The sequence below is a fragment of the Centruroides vittatus genome, unplaced genomic scaffold (assembly GCF_030686945.1).
Source record: "Centruroides vittatus isolate TY-2023 unplaced genomic scaffold, ASM3068694v2 contig_979, whole genome shotgun sequence".
Classification (NCBI taxonomy): domain Eukaryota; kingdom Metazoa; phylum Arthropoda; class Arachnida; order Scorpiones; family Buthidae; genus Centruroides; species Centruroides vittatus.
In genome coordinates, this window is record NW_027122650.1 from 1,794,527 (window position 1) to 1,812,306 (window position 17,780).

Genomic DNA, 17,780 nt, shown 5'->3' on the forward strand with positions numbered 1-17,780 from the left:
TTTGCCTGATAATTTTTTTTTCCAAATGCGTGTATGAAAGAATATAAAAAGAAATCATCAAACAGCAGGAGTCCATTAAACTGTATTACTAAAAAATAGAAATGCATCTCTGTATTTTATTGAACATAATTAATTTTCATTGACTACAAAAAAGAAAAAGACTTGGAAACATGGAGAAAAATTTAGATGTAAAAATGCTTTAAAAAATACTAAAATTTAATTAAATAATTAGAATTGAATTTGATTATGAATTGTAAAAACTAAACAGATGGTTATCAACTGATTAAATATTTTTGTATTTGATTCACATCAAGTTCTTATTTTTGACAATATCAAAATTTATCATCAATTCTTATAATTTCTAGAAATTAGTTCTATTGGAAAACTTAATATTCTAAAAATTAATGTTTTAAACTGTATTATAATATTTTTGAAACAATGATTTCATTTCAAGAACTTATTAAATAATTTCATAAAGAAAATTTAAAAATAATGCCCATAAGACAATAAATATTAAATTTCCATTGTTGTCATAGATTACTGTTAACAATGCCGAATTTATATGTTATATTACAACATATAACTTATAGCAATATAATCCAATTGAAATGTAAAAAATAAGAGTGGATGTGAAATGACAATTCTAAATAGCAAAAAACTGAAAAAGGCCAATAATAAATGTTGATTTTGATTTTAAATATTATAAAACTTTTATTTTTTTTAACTTTCTATTGATCATATTTTTGAGGGTATAATTCGAAATTTTAAAAGTATTTAAAAATTAGCATCACTTGACTTCTCAAAATATGACTAATTCAAAATTTATTTCAAATTTTAAAAATATTTTACTCCAAAATAAACAACAATAATAATTTAATTGTATTAATGAAAACAGGTTTATAAAAATGTTAAAACTAAAATTATAAAATTTTAATATATAGTAAAAAAAGTGATAAATTTATTGTATAAATAATTCCTAAAATTACTTAATTACATATGCAATATAAGTTAGCATGTTTCTCTCATAAATACGCTTCCATTAAACTTTGTTTCATTATTTTTATTCTAAAATTATACCTTTTTTGTGGCATTTCTTCAAGAGCTTTAAGTGTTGTAGGATGACAAACGTAAGCTGCAAGCGCTTGTACTAAACTATCTTTTAATTCTGTAAATAAGATTTTTAATAATTAAAAAATATTTCAGTGTTAAGAATGAATAATAAAAAGCTTTTATTTAATGATTAACATTTTCACCACTATTATGACAAAAATCAAAATAAATAAAATTAAAGATAAGCATAAGATGCAAATGTAATATCTTCATTTAAACTTTCAGCAACAAGAATACACTTTTATAATATACAGGGTGTAGACACAAGCATTGCACTAGGCTATATTTTGCATCTGCTAAGTAATAAATAAATCCAATTGCACTGGAGTATAAGGAGTAGTGGGCTATTTGTTGATTTGTCTTTAAGTTAATTTTACTTTTGATAGATTTCCAATGAAATTTTAAATTGAAAAATAAAACTATTAGTATAAAGCAATGTAAGTTGATGATAATTTTTATTTTATTCTTAATGCTACTTTAAATAATATTGTACAAAATGATAACATCTTATTGATTATATGAAATTCAAATTACTAGTATCTAAATTCAAATTGAATTTTAACTATAAAATAAACAGCTTTTAAATATTTAAGAAGTTAGACAAATCTGAAAGCTGTTTATCATTAAAAAATTGATTAATTAACTACAAAGTTAACAGTTGCAAAGACGTCAGAGTATTTTTATTTTTATAACTAGACATCAAGAGATTCTGATTTTTTACCATATTTATTAGACTTATCATGAGTTATCTCTGACATTTGCTTATTAATAAATTTGCAATAAATAAAATTGAATAATTAATTCATTCTGTTGGTGAAAAATTTTTATTTTTTATTTTTTGGAACCAAAGAACAATTTATGCAGTGATGAGAAGTATATAAGTAAACATGATATACTGAAATTGGCTGGAGTCATCTTATCAATTAAATTATTATTCAGTATACTTAAATAATAACTTTTCAATTAAAAGAAAACAATTGTATCACATACATGATACACACACATATATATATATATATATATATATTGTTTTTATAAGATTCTGATCGAGAGTCACAATAGTGACTCCTGATCAGAATAGTGACTCTCCACCAAGTAAAAAAGTCACTGATTGACTATATATACAGGAATCAGAGTTGTTGATTTTTTGGGGGAGTCAATTTCTCCACCTTCCTAAAGTAATTCTGAATATCTTGTTCAAAAGGTAATTGTTTTCTTAGGTAGTGTGCAAAATTTCAAGATTTTTTATAAAGCAGTTGCTAAAATATAAGCAATTGAAAAGTGCAAAAATTGCAAAAAAAAGATGTATTTTTTTTCCCTTCTTTTTCTTCATCCAGTACTGTAGACACTTGTAGCAAAAAACTACTGGATCTAGAAAGCTCAAATTTTAAACTTAAGCCTTTCTCGTTATCGGTGAAGGTTCACGAAACACCCATAGAGCTATTTCAGTTTTATGGCTTAATTTTATGTGGGTTGGAAATTTAATGATAGTAACAGTCCTATAAAAACCCAATGCAGTGTAACCAGCTAATGCAGCCTAGACCTGATGTTGGCTACATACCTACCTTACCCTCAGAGTAAATGAACTTTACCATAAAACTCCATGCATTTGCTCAGTGACAAGAAGAGCAAGGCCTGTTGCTACTGCCCAGTCTAAACATGATGTTCTCAAAATTGGAACAGTGACGTTGGATAAAAATTAAAAGTGCCAGAGGTCATACTGCACAACAGTATTATCAAGCACTCTTAGAGGTTTATGGGAAATCTGCAATACCATATAAAACAATAGCAAGATGGGTAAAAGCCTTTAATGAGAGATGTTAAAATGAGAAAAATAAGCTTTGTTAAGATCATCCCTGTGCAAGTGAAGAACAAGTGAATGTACACCCCTAGGCCTGACCATAAATGTACAGTATTACGCTACATTTTTGGAACACAATCTGCAGTCAGCTTTGAGAGAAATGCAGAAACACTTTCTGCAGAACAAACCATCACCCATCATCTTGAATGCCAATGCTCAAACACATGTTGCACAATGGGTGGTGGCCACATTGTTCAGTTGCTGGAACTAGAAAGTTCTCTACCATCTACCATGTTCTCTGGACTTAAGCCCCTGTGACTGACTTTATCTCTAAAATGAAGAAACCACTGCATAGAAGGTGCTTCAGAACTATTCTAGATATTCTTCAGGCAGTAGACTGCTTTATTCAGACAATCAACAAACAGGTTCTGCCAATAGCATCCAGTGACTTCCACATCACTGACAACAAGTCTTAAACATTGCTGGTGACTACATTGCTGGTGACTACATTGAAGGACAGTGAAAATCTGAAACGTTTTTCTTTTTTTACAGACTGTAATTTCAGGGTTGCCACTATTAAAATTCCAACTCTTGAATGCTTTTAAGGATAAAATTGCATTGAAACAAATTAATTTTATTCACAACATTATTCAGAATAACAAAAGCTCAAATTTATGCAAATTAAAACTTTTTATAATGATTTTTTCTAAACAATATATTGAAATCATTGGTCAGCGCTGCATTCAGTCAACACTGACCAAAATTAATATTAAAAGCATTTGGTTGGTGTTGGTAACCACCAACTGAATTGTACATCATCATCTTGTCTTGATGTAATAATACAATTATTACACAAAAAACAATTGATATCCAAACAGAAACATCTGAGATGTAAAAAAATTGCACCAAGTAAAAACTTACGACAATTTAGATGACGGTCAATATTTTTCATAGGAGTCTTTCTTTGGTAAAAATAAGCTTGAAACTTTGAAGCAGTACCCACAAAACTTTCACCTGTATTATTCTTTTCTGCATTTCACTTCAAAGTGCCAAGCTTATCTTTACCAAAGAAAGACTCCTAAGAAAAATTTTGACTGTCATCTAAATTGTCATAAGTTTTTACTTGGTGCAATCTTTTTACATCTCAGATATTTTTGTTTGAATTTAATATTTCTGAAATCAGAAAAATTTTTGAAAAAATTCTAAAAAATATAAAAAACTATTTTAAAAAGACAAAATTCAAATGCTACTTATTTTACAAACTCCAATAATTTACTTTAATAATTTATATATTTTTACTGATAATTATGATGTAAAAATAAAAATTATTGAACATAGAATGAACTTATAACTATAATTAAGGTAACATGTATTACTCCAGTCCAATTCTGTAAAATGTATTTAACTGAATTTTGTTTATTTTACTTATGTTATAGTCAGAGCTAAAGATAATGAAAACCATTGAATATTTTTTTTTTTTTTACAGAAAATGATCTGGTCTTCACTTAATATGAATTATATCATCAGAAACCCACTTAAGTGCAGCCTTGATGATATATCACAGGGCTCAGGCAAATTATGGACACTTGCCTGGAGATCCTGAAAAGCATCAGAAATAATGCACTCCCAAAAATAATTTTTGTCTTATCAAAATGATTTATTTTACTAGTTATTTAGAACTTAGATATATTAATTACCTGCATTAACAACACGACGATCTGCAAAATGATGGGCCAAAAATGTTCCATATTTCACTAATATCTCTTGGTAACCTAAACAGAATAATTAAAAATAATAAAAATGCATATTACATTTTTTCTATTTTGATAAATAATTTAATATTGTGTAACCTGTCAAATTTTCTATTGGTGAAGTCGGAGGGAAGAATGAACGAAGAGCATTACAGCAGCGAATGCATGCTTCAACGTAAAAATCAGGTACAAATCCAAAAAAATCATCTGAATTAGATGCCAATTCTAATGTTCTTAATAAAATTTGTAAAATCCAATATACATCCAATTGCTTCTCCTATAAATAATTATGTAATTTAATAAAGTTAAAATTTATTTTCTTGTCGTTTTATTAAAATTATTGAAAATATTACATACTTACAGAAGCATATACCACAACTGATATCCATGCTTGATGCCTCGCTTGTTCTGTTAATTTGCATATGAAAACTTCTTTTGTATGTTTTAAGGCAATTTCAACTTCCACATCATTTGGATTATGGCGTTTTTCTATGTCTTTTAAAGCCATTATATATTCTTGCATACTGTCTCTCAATGAGCACATCTTCAAAAGTTTTCATTACATTTATTAATGTATAATAATCATATATTAAAATATTTATTCTTTACATTTATATCATTTAATTTAAACATACATATAGTAAATGCTTATTATATCTATTATATTGAGTTGAGCATGAATACAAAGATGTTTATTCCTCAAATATAACTTAGGTGTAAGCACTCTTACTAAATAAATATTTATATTACTATGGTGCCACATGTTATAAAATAGTTAATTTTTCAGATTTATACACTTAAAAATTTTTTTAAAACATATATCACTTTCTTACTACTATTTTTCAATGTAATATCAAGTAAGGTACCTAATTTGTCTTAATAATTACCATTTATAAGCAATAAACAAGTTTTTATTTATTTATGTAATAAATTGCTTTTAAAAAATAAAAATTCAAATATAGAATCTATTGAAAATATTTATTGGATTATTAATTAAACAAATATCTGATTAGACAATTTTAGGATTAAGATGAATGAATAATAATATTTTGATAACATCAGTAATTTACTACATTACATTAAAATAGTTTAGTCTTTAATCAAATAAAAAAACCCTGAAAATAATCTCTATATTTACTTTAACATAAACACATTACATAGATTATGAATTATCTTATTAGGCCATATATATAGGTATTCATCTGTTTATTTTGTGTGTACATGTGTGCACAAACACAATAAAACCTATTTAAAATAGAGTAACACAGTACTAGCCAGATTATCAGAATTCTGTTTTATGAAGGGTTATGTTTATATTGCTAAAAATCTATTAAATCCGAAAATTTAACTTGTTAATTATATTGACAATAAATGGACTCAGTAATTTAAGAAAGCTCTTCTTCAATAAAACGTGTCATTAATTTGAATCAAATTTTTGTAATTATTAAAATATTTTTGTTCTATGTAATTCTATAGTCATCATACATAAAAGGAATTTCTGTATTTAATGGATCAGCCTATTAACCTGAGAAATCTGGTCAATAGGCTGGTCATTGGTTACTCACCTGGAATAAAATCCAGGTGAGTAACCACAGGAAGCAGTTCATAGTGGATTATCCCAAATACATTAAGTCCTGTCCCTCACAATCTGGCCCTTCCCATTGTCAGTCTGACTGAATTCATGATAAAAATGGAAAAAAAAGATGGTCTTATTATCCACAGAGCAAAAAGAAAAATTATTATATAATTCAAACCCTAGCTTTATACAAATTAAAGTTTAAATTTTTAAAAAGTAAAATAATATTTGAATCATCATAAAACTCACCTTTTCTAATTGTCTATGAGCTGATATCTGATATAATCGTATTATTCCATCTAATAATTCTATACAGGCTTCATAATCATCTTTTTCTCCAAATTTTATTGTTTTATCTGGTAACTTTGAATTTTCTGCATTTTGAAATTTAGTATAATAAATTAAAATAAAATAGTAATATAAAGATAAAGTCATTTACACAAATATATATTATTACTACAAATTAAGTGGCCAGAAATAAAAAAAATCTTAAATATTTGGTATATTATAACTATTTTGTGAATTTTGGCAAAAATAATATATAATGATTTCTGAAAGTAAAAAATTATAGCAATTTAATAATTCATATCAATCTTAACTGAAATCTTAGTTATTTGAAAACATTACATTCTGTAAAAAAAGCTTTACCTCAATAAAGCAAATCTAATTTACTTATAGTATTAAAAAGAACAGCAATAAATTTAAAATGAATAATAAAAATTTTTTGGGGTCAATTATTGATTAAATTTCATTTATGGTAAGAAATGATCATAAAATATTACTTTTTCTATAAGCTATAATAGTTTATTACAAATATTTTAATTCAATAGATGTGTAGAATATAGAGTATAAGAACTACTGAATTTATTTTTGTGGAATATAATAAAAGTCTTAAACTTTCCAGTCTACAGATTATTTTGCATTAAGTGAAATTTTGTAATTTCATTTAGCATGGAATTATTTTTTCATTTTATTATAAATAGGAATTTTTTTACTCTTAAATTTAATAAAACAAATTTCTATCACAGTGGTATTAACTTTATTTTTAATATAGATTATGCCATTTTTTTAATGGAATTCCAAGCTCTTTATACCTTTATATTATAGATCATCAAAAAATAGAATCTTGAAAGAATTCATCAAGATATATTTGAAATATATGAAATATATAAAATATATAGAATATTATATAAAATATATACAATATATTTCAGAAACAGAAAACTATGATCAGATCAAAATGATTATCAAACTAAATTAAACATAAACTGAGTTAAGATCCAAGAAATTTACCATAATTATTTTTCCTTTTTATCTATATATATATAAATAGGCCATTCTTTTGTATTTTTGAATCATTCACAGCTACAGTTGAGAACTTATTTGTGTAATATAATACAAACTAGATGCGTTCAATTATGGCATCAAGATATAACTTATACTTACACTTTACTTCAGCAATATAATATTTATGAAAGTAGTACAGTACAGGTTGGCAGACCACCAATTACTTAAATTAAAGTAATGGATTTCCTATGAAAAGTTTGCTAATGCAATTATGTCATAATAAATACCAGATTATGCTGAGTGCTCAGTATATAGGTATTTCCAAGAGGCATTATTGCCCATATTGAATTAGGCCGAGACTTCACTAGCATAAAACAGGCATAAAACCCCTCGCCGTAAAAGCCTTTAATCATGTGACCATGATATTTTATGCCTGAGCAGGTCGTAAAACCAGCATAAAAGTGAGTTGAGCAGTGTTCAACTTTCGACGTGAATATGGCTGTAAAACAGTACCATCCACCAATCAGAAGTCAGTGAAATCTAGGTCATTGTGACACAGTGCAAAAATGGCAGAAAAGGAGCTTTTGTGTATGTTCTCTCGTGGCTACTCTAGAATAGATCTGGAAAGATTTATCGAAAACATCCAAAAGTATTCATGTATCTATGACAAGAGGTATTCCGATTATAATAATGGGTGCCTAAAACATGTGATATGGACAGCCAAAGGAAAATCCTTCAATTTAGAGTAGTATATAATAAAAAAAGCTAAGTTTATAAGTGCTGTATATTATCTTAATAATACGATAATAAAATTGTTACATAACTCTGGATATCTTCTATTTCAAAATTAAGACAACGAAGAAAATATACACATTTTCAAGGGACGATAATAAAAGTTAATATATGAAAGTAAAGATATTATTTTTACTACATTTGTAATTATAGTACAGAAAAAACTCGTAGAATATAATCATTGTCTTTATATTGATATATCATGTATACAACTGGACAGGCATATTTTCGACAGCATCGTTGCTATAAAAACTTTGCAAGCTAGACCTCCACTGCAATCTGAGCGCAAACGCAAATAGGTCACGTGATTAAAAGTTTTTACAGCGAGGGGTTTTACACCCGTTTTTACGCTAGTGGAGTCTTGGCCTTACACTGTGAAAAGTCTAAGTATTTAATTTTCCACATCTAACAACTAAGGTTTTTTCATTTCTGAATGGTACTTTTCTTATTCCAACAAGCAATTATTTACACAATGTTTCTCAAGTTTTTGGTAGTGTTTTACCCCTGTACATGTACTTTTACATTAGCAGCAGAGTTGTGCCAGTTATGTATCTAATTCCATTCAGGGAAAAACTTTTAAACTGAGTGTGACTTCCAGTGCAGACCAGAAGTTTGTATATAGTTAATCTGGGCTTCCTGCAATGAGCTTTCCACATCTGGGTCCTGTCTTTCATCTATCTATCTCTCTAACTCTGTTCTTGAAATTAAGGAAAGACAAACAGGCAGATGGACAACAGTAGAAATTTACAGGTCTACAATTTTTTCAAATTTCAACCCAATAAGTACCCTCCAGTAACCAAGTGGATAAAACCACTGAACACCAGTAGTTGGTCATGAATTCATACATTGCCAATGGACTGGCCATGTGCAGTTTTCTGAGTTTTCTTTGTTTTAGTAACACCAAAATAGGAACCGGCTTTACATGAAAGTCTTTCTGGGCTGCATCTTCTTTGGCAGAATGCTCACATGCTGTATTGCTGTAACCAAATAAACCAACCTAATTCTAATAAATGCAATATTTACAAGGAAATACTTAACTACCACAAAATCTGGACATCCTGACCCTTCTCTGGTTTCATCTCCCTTATTAACTCATAAATCCATTGCCCAAACTTTCTTCACTGATACTGCTTAAAGATGTTCTAACATTCAGCCAAATTAATAAATGTGCAACTATTTTAAGGCACAAAGTAGGGCTTGAATTCAAGCCAAAGAAGCTTGCAAGTATTAGGGATTATTTAAAGATATTTTTTCATATCATTGGTTGGCAATCAAAACCTCATATCTGCATTTCCTAAAGTTTTATTACAAAAAAGCTAAAAAAAGTGGTTTTAGGGAGAAAAAGTTTGACTAATTCTTTTTCTGTGCCAATAATTAACTTTCCTATTTATTATCATGATGACACTGCTTCATTGTAGTCTGTGAATGTGCAGTTTATTCACATGTTGAGTCGTACTGTCAAATATGGCTCCAGTATTCTTATGTCACATCTTTCAAAAGTTTTGTTTACTTACATGTTAGATGTCTTTGTTTAGTTTTACTTTTCCAACCTAGTTTCACAAGTTTTTTTTTTTTTTGGTGGAATCACATAAAAGCAATTATTTATTTTTATATTTTTATTTAAATAAGTCATACAAAGTTTTGGACATTAAGGTTAGCAACTTCAATCACTTGTGGGGCCATCACAATCCATCTAACATGAATCACTTTTCAAATAGTAGAGTAATATTAATTAGTATTCGTTGACCATCATCTCTTGCAGGAGGAAGTCAATGACTATTTTTGATAGAATTAGCTTCACCTCTCTTCTGCAACATTTCCTTCTTCCTATTGAACCCAGCAGTATGGTGGCATTCAAATAGGAAAATTACATAATACTAGATTACCTGTGAGCATAAAATATGTCTTAAGTGGTTTTCTAGGATGTTGAATTTAAACATTTGGGCTTTGAGTTGTTATTATTTGTATATATATATACCTCGCCGGGTAATGCAATAGCTGGCTGAGTGCCGTTGTGGAGACGGTCTTTGGCCATGGGCATAGGAGTCATCCCCAGCCAGCACCATACTTAACCAAGTAAGGTTATATCTAAATTAATATACTTCTGGAAGCAGAGACTTGCTCGGGGTCTGGGTGATGTAACTGGCAAGCGCACTGCATGGCAAGTGGAGGTTGTGGGTTCAAGCCCCGTCCCAGGTCAGTTCTTTTATTCCAGAAGGTTTTAAATTTTATTTAATAATTTATTTATTTAATTATAATTATTAATTTTCTTAAGAGATGGCACCTAATGTCTACCTCTAGTGACAAATTACTTTGTACCAATCATTTAAGTAGCCATATTGTAGCCCGATATTTAGGTGATCGTTTGGTGATTTATTTAAATATTTAGTCCATTTTCCACAAAATTTGATTTGCTGGCAGATTACTATTTAATATTCAGCTGTGAATGGTACGATTCATTAGAGCTAACATAGAAAAAAATTATATCTGAATAAATTTAACATACCATATTTTCAATTGCTGTGTACTTCATCAATGAAATTGTGCCATTTTGTACTATCTGAGTATCACAATAAATGTGACAATAGTAGGCTAAAATAACCAAACTCTTTATATGGTTTTCATTTTAATATTTGTTATATTATAGTATTTGATTTATATAACTACAAAGGCCTGTTAGATTGGTCACTTGGTATGATAAACCTTTATGTAAGATAACCTTTGTAGTTATATAAATCAAATATTATAATCCAATCCAATTAAACTTTATTAACAAAAAGGAAGATTTCCCTGTTACAAGGGGTAGTACGTTTGTTAAGTAGAGATTTACAAAAGTATTGGAACAGCTTTCAAGTTATTAAACTTATACAATTATTTTACAGTCAGTTTTATATAAACCTGCTTTAAATTTAAGCAAAGAAATCGGTTTTGTCAGAGATAACAATACAGAGACAGTTAACTTTTATATAATGATAATACACATTGAATTCCATTAACTTAGTTTTTTAATATTTCTGCAATTTTGATGAAGTAGTTATATAATTTATAAAGATCTTTTTTATTGAGATTATTTATGTTCTTTCTGAATTCAAGAGATGAAGTGCAATGGAGTATCCATATAATGTCATATGAGTCACGCATACTTTCAAAGCCTTGACAATTCTGTAATAGATGATACATCAAGAATGTCTCAGAATTACACCAAATACATTGAGTGTTTGAAAATTTAATATAAATGTTACTGATAAAAATTGAGTATTTGTTTGACGTATTGACGTAATTGAGCTATTAATCTTTTCACGTTGAAGTTTATTGGTATAATCACATACAGTTGAGAAGATGGAATATGTAATAAATTTATATACCAAGGGTGATAATTACTTTGATTTAAGTTAGTTTGGTTTTTATTTATAGACTGAAATATTGCAATTCTATAATAATGTGTAACCATATTTCCAGTCCTGAAGATTATCTTTAAACATCAAATCTGATACTCCAAATGAATTTAAAATTCTATGGAACTTGGTTTGCCAAAGCAAGGAAATAATCAAAAAAAGTAAAAAAGAATTTTTACTTTTTTTGATTATTTCCTGATGTAAAAAACTTATGTTGGTATTACTTTTAAATTTCAGATGGTAATAGAATTTAATTATTCATTTAAGAAAAAAGGGAAAGACCAAATGTGGTTGATTTCATGGCATATGGCAGGGGTGAGCAAATGAGTTCAGTGGGAGACAAAATGTAGGTTTTGCAAAATGCATGGGAGCCGCAGTTCTGTATTGTCATAGTGGATAGTATGGTAAAGCGTGCAATTTTATTATATAATATAATAATAATATAAAACAAATATTGAATTTTTTTAATAAACATATTTTCACAAAATTATAAAAATAAAATTGTAAAAATAATAATAAAAAACAGAAATTAACACTTTCAGCAAGAGCTGCATTTGCCCATGTCTGGCATATGGCATAACCAGGAACAGACCTTTCTAAGTGAAGTAGTTTATGAAGGAAGTAAATATGGAAGCATTCAAGTTTGTACAGATAATCTAGGTCCCAGATTGGACTTGTGTAGTAAATGTAAATCAAATACTATAATATAATATAATAATCTTAAGGTCTGTTCTTATTTTTTGCCTGAGCAATTTCAGACTTACCTGCTAGTCATTCATTAATAATAATAATAATAATAATTTAATTATTAAATTATCATTTCAATAACTACAAACCTTAATGGCTCTATCATTATTGTAACTACATAAAAAATAAATATCTTTAAATACATAGAAACCTGAATCAATACAGTTTTAATTAAAGTTAATGTTTTCAGAAATTAAAACTATATTGATTCAGGTTTCTTGATATTTAAAGTGATTTATTTTCTGTTTAGTTATTATTTTATTTTTATTAGTATTTTATGAAATTTTTTTATCACAGTTCACTTAGTATTTTTTAATATACAGATTATTTTAAAACATTTCTAGCTAATATAGTTCATTCAGAATGATTCTCTCACTAGCACTAGGACATCCAAATGATCCTCAATAATTTTTTGCAAAATGTATATATTGGCAAAAGAAAACCCATATGCAGTGGCGTAGCATAGTGGGGGCGGCATTTATAGGGGGTGGCAAAATTTCACAATAAATAATAATATCTTGTAAAAATACCTAAATAAGGGGGCGGCGAAATTTTCCTCCGCCCCGGGCGGCTGACACCCACGTTATTGTTTCGTATTCTTCAATGAAACTGTTACCATTGAGATGTATTTGAACATATTCAGTGAATTTGTAAATTAGTTGACAGATAATGAATTAACAGAAGGTTATTTTCAACAAGATAAAACAATGTGCCACACATCTAATGCAAACATGAGGAAAATTGAAAGTTTTTTCAGTGACCTGAAAAAACTCTATGGCTGCCAAGATCATTAGATCTCAGGCCACCTGATTTCTTCTTTTGGGATTATGGGAAGAGCAAGTATACAACAATAATCCTTGAGCAATTGATACCTTCAAAGACATATGATATAAGGTTTTTTTTTTTTTTTTTTTTATAACTCTTTCCGCCCTGTGGGCACTAAGAGGGCCTCTTTTAGTAGGCCCATTATGGGTTCGGCCAGGCCCACAATGGGGCGACCGGGTGGTGAGGGACGGGGCCCGACATATCCGAACGGACCACCCCCCGAAAAATTCCTGGGGATTATTCGACCCGTTCGGATTCGATCCCGGGTCCCCCAGAGCGGTAGGCTGCCACCTTTACCGCTCGGCCATCCGGCCGAATATGATATAAGGTTTTTGTCAATACTGAAGTCACATTAGCAAATGCCTTTGCAAATTTGCAGTTTCACAAACAAAAATGCTTAGATGTTAAAGAGACCATTGTCAACATCTGCTTTAAAATAATCTTATTTTGCAACATACTGTACAAGGTAAGTGCAGGTAAATTTTCATAGGAAACCATAAAGCAATAAAAAGTTATTGAGGGATGTTTGTGTTTATTAGTGAGAGAATCACCATGTATACATTAACTTTTATACCTAATTAAACTTTAAATTGTAATTACATACTTTTATCTTCTAACAACTGAGGAAATGTTTTATGACTTGGTCCAACTGCTTCTAAGATGTTATCTTTAAAAATTTTTTGAAGATGTGATATTAAACCTCCAATTCTTTGTATTTCAAAATAATTGATAGAGTTGTCATAAAAAACATTGATGGAAACTGTAAGATCTGAAAATAATTTTATTTATAATATATTATAACATGATAACAATATATCTATTCTAAAATGATAGTGTATTTGTAACTTTAACAATGTAAGTTTAGTTGCATCATCCAAAAATTAAGAATTGGATAAACAACAATATTTTCATTTTTTTAATTTATTTTATTTTACATATACTTGGAAATGCCAAAAATAAAAACTAAAGCATCATATCCAACAAGAAAAAAAATGAAAAATATGAAATATTTTAATGACGAACAACTTCACACCGGGTGTATAAAATAAAATGTTACTCACGAAAAACCCGTAACCGGTGCATAACATACAATATCAGTCACTACGAACGTTTTCAAAACCCCTCCTGGGATCTTCTTCAGGTTAAAAATTGACTGAAACAATTTTGGAATGGATGCACCGGATACAGCCAAGTTATTTGCCTTTGCAAAAAAGCACAAGCAAGGCCAGCAATTAAGACTGGTCGTTGACAAAGCCAAGGCCCCCACACACAAGTTTGAGGCAGTTATGCACAACATCATTGCACCGCATTTGGAAGGATACCAGTTCTCGATCTCTAACCCGGTCAACTTAGTACAGCTGCTTAAGGTTACCGAACTACCTGGACACATCACCGTACTGGATTTCCGCTCTTTGTACCCTTCCATTGAGTTGCCTCCGTGTTTCTGCGCTATCAGAGATTTTCTTTTTACAAATGTACCCAACGATGAATTCCATCAGCATATCTTAGAGTTGACCCATTTGATCTGTTACAGCTCGATCTTTCAGTTCTGTGGGGTGACTTACGCCCAGGGCAGGGGTGTACCCATGGGCAGCTCTGTATCCGGTGATTTATGTGAGTTGGTTATCAGGCAATTGGAAAATAGAACACTCCTGAATTTCCAACGTAACATCATCCTTTACAAGCGGTACGTGGATGACATTATTATTCTGTGGAGAGAGTCACCGGACGTTACCAGTTTTTTGAACGAAATGAATAACAACGCATATGGGCTATTACTGGAAGTTGAGCAGCATAGCAACTCAAGGGTTCATTTCCTTGACTTAGGTATTAGCTTTGGAGAGTCTGGCATTCACATCTCAGTATATCGTAAACCATCTGACCAACCCACATACATTCCAGTGGACTCATGTGACGCAGTCCGATACAAAATGGCGGCCTTTAAAGCCCTAGTTAGAAGAGCACACACACACTCGTCTACCCAAGAGGCACTAAACGAGGAGTTGAAATACTTGGATGACATAGTCCAACAGGCATGGGTACAACAACATTATACCAAAAAAAAAAATTTCACAACAGATCTTTCGAATGAAGGCCCCTTGTTCTGCGAATGATATTTCACAAAATGGCGGCCAAACCATGGAGAAACAGAGGATCCCTGTTACTTACAATCCTGTATTGAGATCGATATATAATAAGATCGCACGGCAATGGGATGTCTCCCTTGCATACAGAAGATGCCCATCCCTGTTTGATATGCTGCGTAATGGGAAAGATAGATCTAATATGGAGAGACTTCCGAGAGTGTATGACATACCGCTTAGGGATAACCGTTTTGATAGGGGTTTAGTATACGTGGGATCGACGAAGCGTGCGTTAGGGGTCAGATTGAAGGAGCATTTACACGATATACAACACAATAAATGCTCCACCTCGTTATCAACCTACGCATCTGATCCTGATATTACAGTGGACTTATCGAAAGCTAGATTGATTGTCACCACAACATGCGTAAACCATATCAAATGGTTGGAGCAGATGGAGATTTACAAGGCTTACAGTACTTCCTCATCCATCAATTCTAGGAATGAGCTAACGCTTTCCTTGGCTTGGCAGGCCCTGATGCATACGAAGCTTTAACATTATCCTTTACGTAAAGGATGGTTTGTGGAGGAGCTGGGGGAGCAAAGAGTGTACGAATTGTTTCCCAGGATGCCCTGTGGCATCGATATTTTAAAATAACATTCGATCTTATGTTAGGGATATGACGATTTCCTTCCCATCATCCCTTGTGACATTGATATTTCAAAAATAGCATTCGAACTTGTGTTAAAGATTTGATGGTTTGTTTCCCGGCAAGCCTTGTGACATCGATATTTTTTAAAATAACATTCGGCCACACACAAAAATTTCCACGTTTGATGCTGTTTGGCACGTGATTTGGTTCCTTTTTTCATCTTCAAAAATCGTTCCAGTCAATTTTTTAACCTGAAGAACCCAGGAGGGGTTTTGAAAACGTTCGTAGTGACTGATGTTGTATGTTACGCACTGGTTACAGATTTTTCATGAGTAACATTTTATGAAATATTTTATTAATATTTTACATTTCAAATTGAAAAAACAGAAACCTGAAATAAGAAATTAGCTATTTATCACTGTTTCACATTGTAACTAATCAGTTTAAATTTATTATTATTATTTTCTACATTTTGTTATTAAGATTTTGCTATGATAATGGAATGTCGAATTTTGAAATATTTTCTTATTTGTTCCAGTATTGAATAAAGTTTACAAGTTTTGCTAAAGATGTCAGTCTTAAAAATGTTTCAAATAAAAGTTTAACAATCTTTCAGTTCAAATTTATTTTTTTCTGTAAAATTTATTTATCTATCTCAAAGTACAAAGTATTTTTCTTAACTCATTTATAATAAAATTATCTTCAACAAACTCTTCTTTATATGTTGAGATTTTATATTTCAAAGAAAGCTTAATATATGAAAAAGGATTATTTTATTGTTGACTTTTTACTTTAGTTATAAGGTGTCTTACCTTATACCTTTATTAATTACCATATTTTCCAGCATATAAGATGACCCCTGACTTTTACAGTTAAAATATAGAGTTTGGAATATACTCACCCTACAAGATGACACGCGGCATATAAGACAACCCCCAACTTTTTTAGAATATTTTCCTGGGTTAAAAAGTTGTCTTATACACCGGAAAATACGGTATGTAATAATTACTTTTATCAATAATTTCTAAAGAACAAAAATTTTAAATATTTCATTTATTCTGAACTTGAAAATATTTCATTATTAATAAACACAACATAAAAATGTATTAATAAAAAATATGATTTGTATATTATTACTAAAGCATTGAACATTTTTAAGATCATAATCAAACAGGATTTATAATAATTATATAATTTATCTCTAAAAAGTATTTTATAGATATTTCACAAAATGATGTAATATCTTTATCTCTTTTAGTTTACAATTTTTAAACAACAATTAAACTGCTATGTTAATCTTATATATAAAATTCTCGTGTCACAATGTTAGTTACCTTACTCCTCCGAAACAGCTTTACCAATTTTTACCAAATTTTATATGCATATTTAGTAGGTCTGAGAATCGGCTACTATCTATTTTTCATACCCCTACTACATTTCCCCCCTTTCAAAAATATATTTATATATGGATTAAGGCTTTTATGTCCAACAGATGGCGCTAACTTCCGACGACCTAAGTTTGCTTTTCTGTGAGAATGGACTGAAGCAGATCATTTTCTATCTATTTATATAAATAAAATATAACGTTCGTTTGTTCCTACCGATTCCTTTGAAATTTTGACACAACGTTGCATTCGAATACGCACGTGTTTTTATATAATATACATGTCGAAATTCCCCCCAGTGGGGGGAGATGGACGGGATTAAGGCTTACCGTGAAGAACTCGGCTTCTATTATACTATTTTACATGCAGTTTTT

The 17,780-nt window shown here is 29.8% G+C and overlaps 1 protein-coding gene across 1 annotated transcript in view; it reads right to left on the minus strand.

Annotated features, from left to right (window-relative positions):
• LOC136985832 (E3 ubiquitin-protein ligase RNF123-like) overlaps nt 1–17,780 on the minus strand; it is an 86,476-nt gene that overhangs the window by 8,712 nt on the left and 59,984 nt on the right. The window contains exons 18-23 of the mRNA XM_067283202.1: nt 13,889–14,053; nt 6,488–6,612; nt 5,024–5,206; nt 4,762–4,939; nt 4,609–4,683; nt 1,078–1,165 (exon numbers count right to left, since the gene is read on the minus strand). Coding sequence (XP_067139303.1) covers nt 1,078–1,165; nt 4,609–4,683; nt 4,762–4,939; nt 5,024–5,206; nt 6,488–6,612; nt 13,889–14,053 — 814 coding nt within the window. The remainder of the gene's footprint in view (nt 1–1,077; nt 1,166–4,608; nt 4,684–4,761; nt 4,940–5,023; nt 5,207–6,487; nt 6,613–13,888; nt 14,054–17,780) is intronic.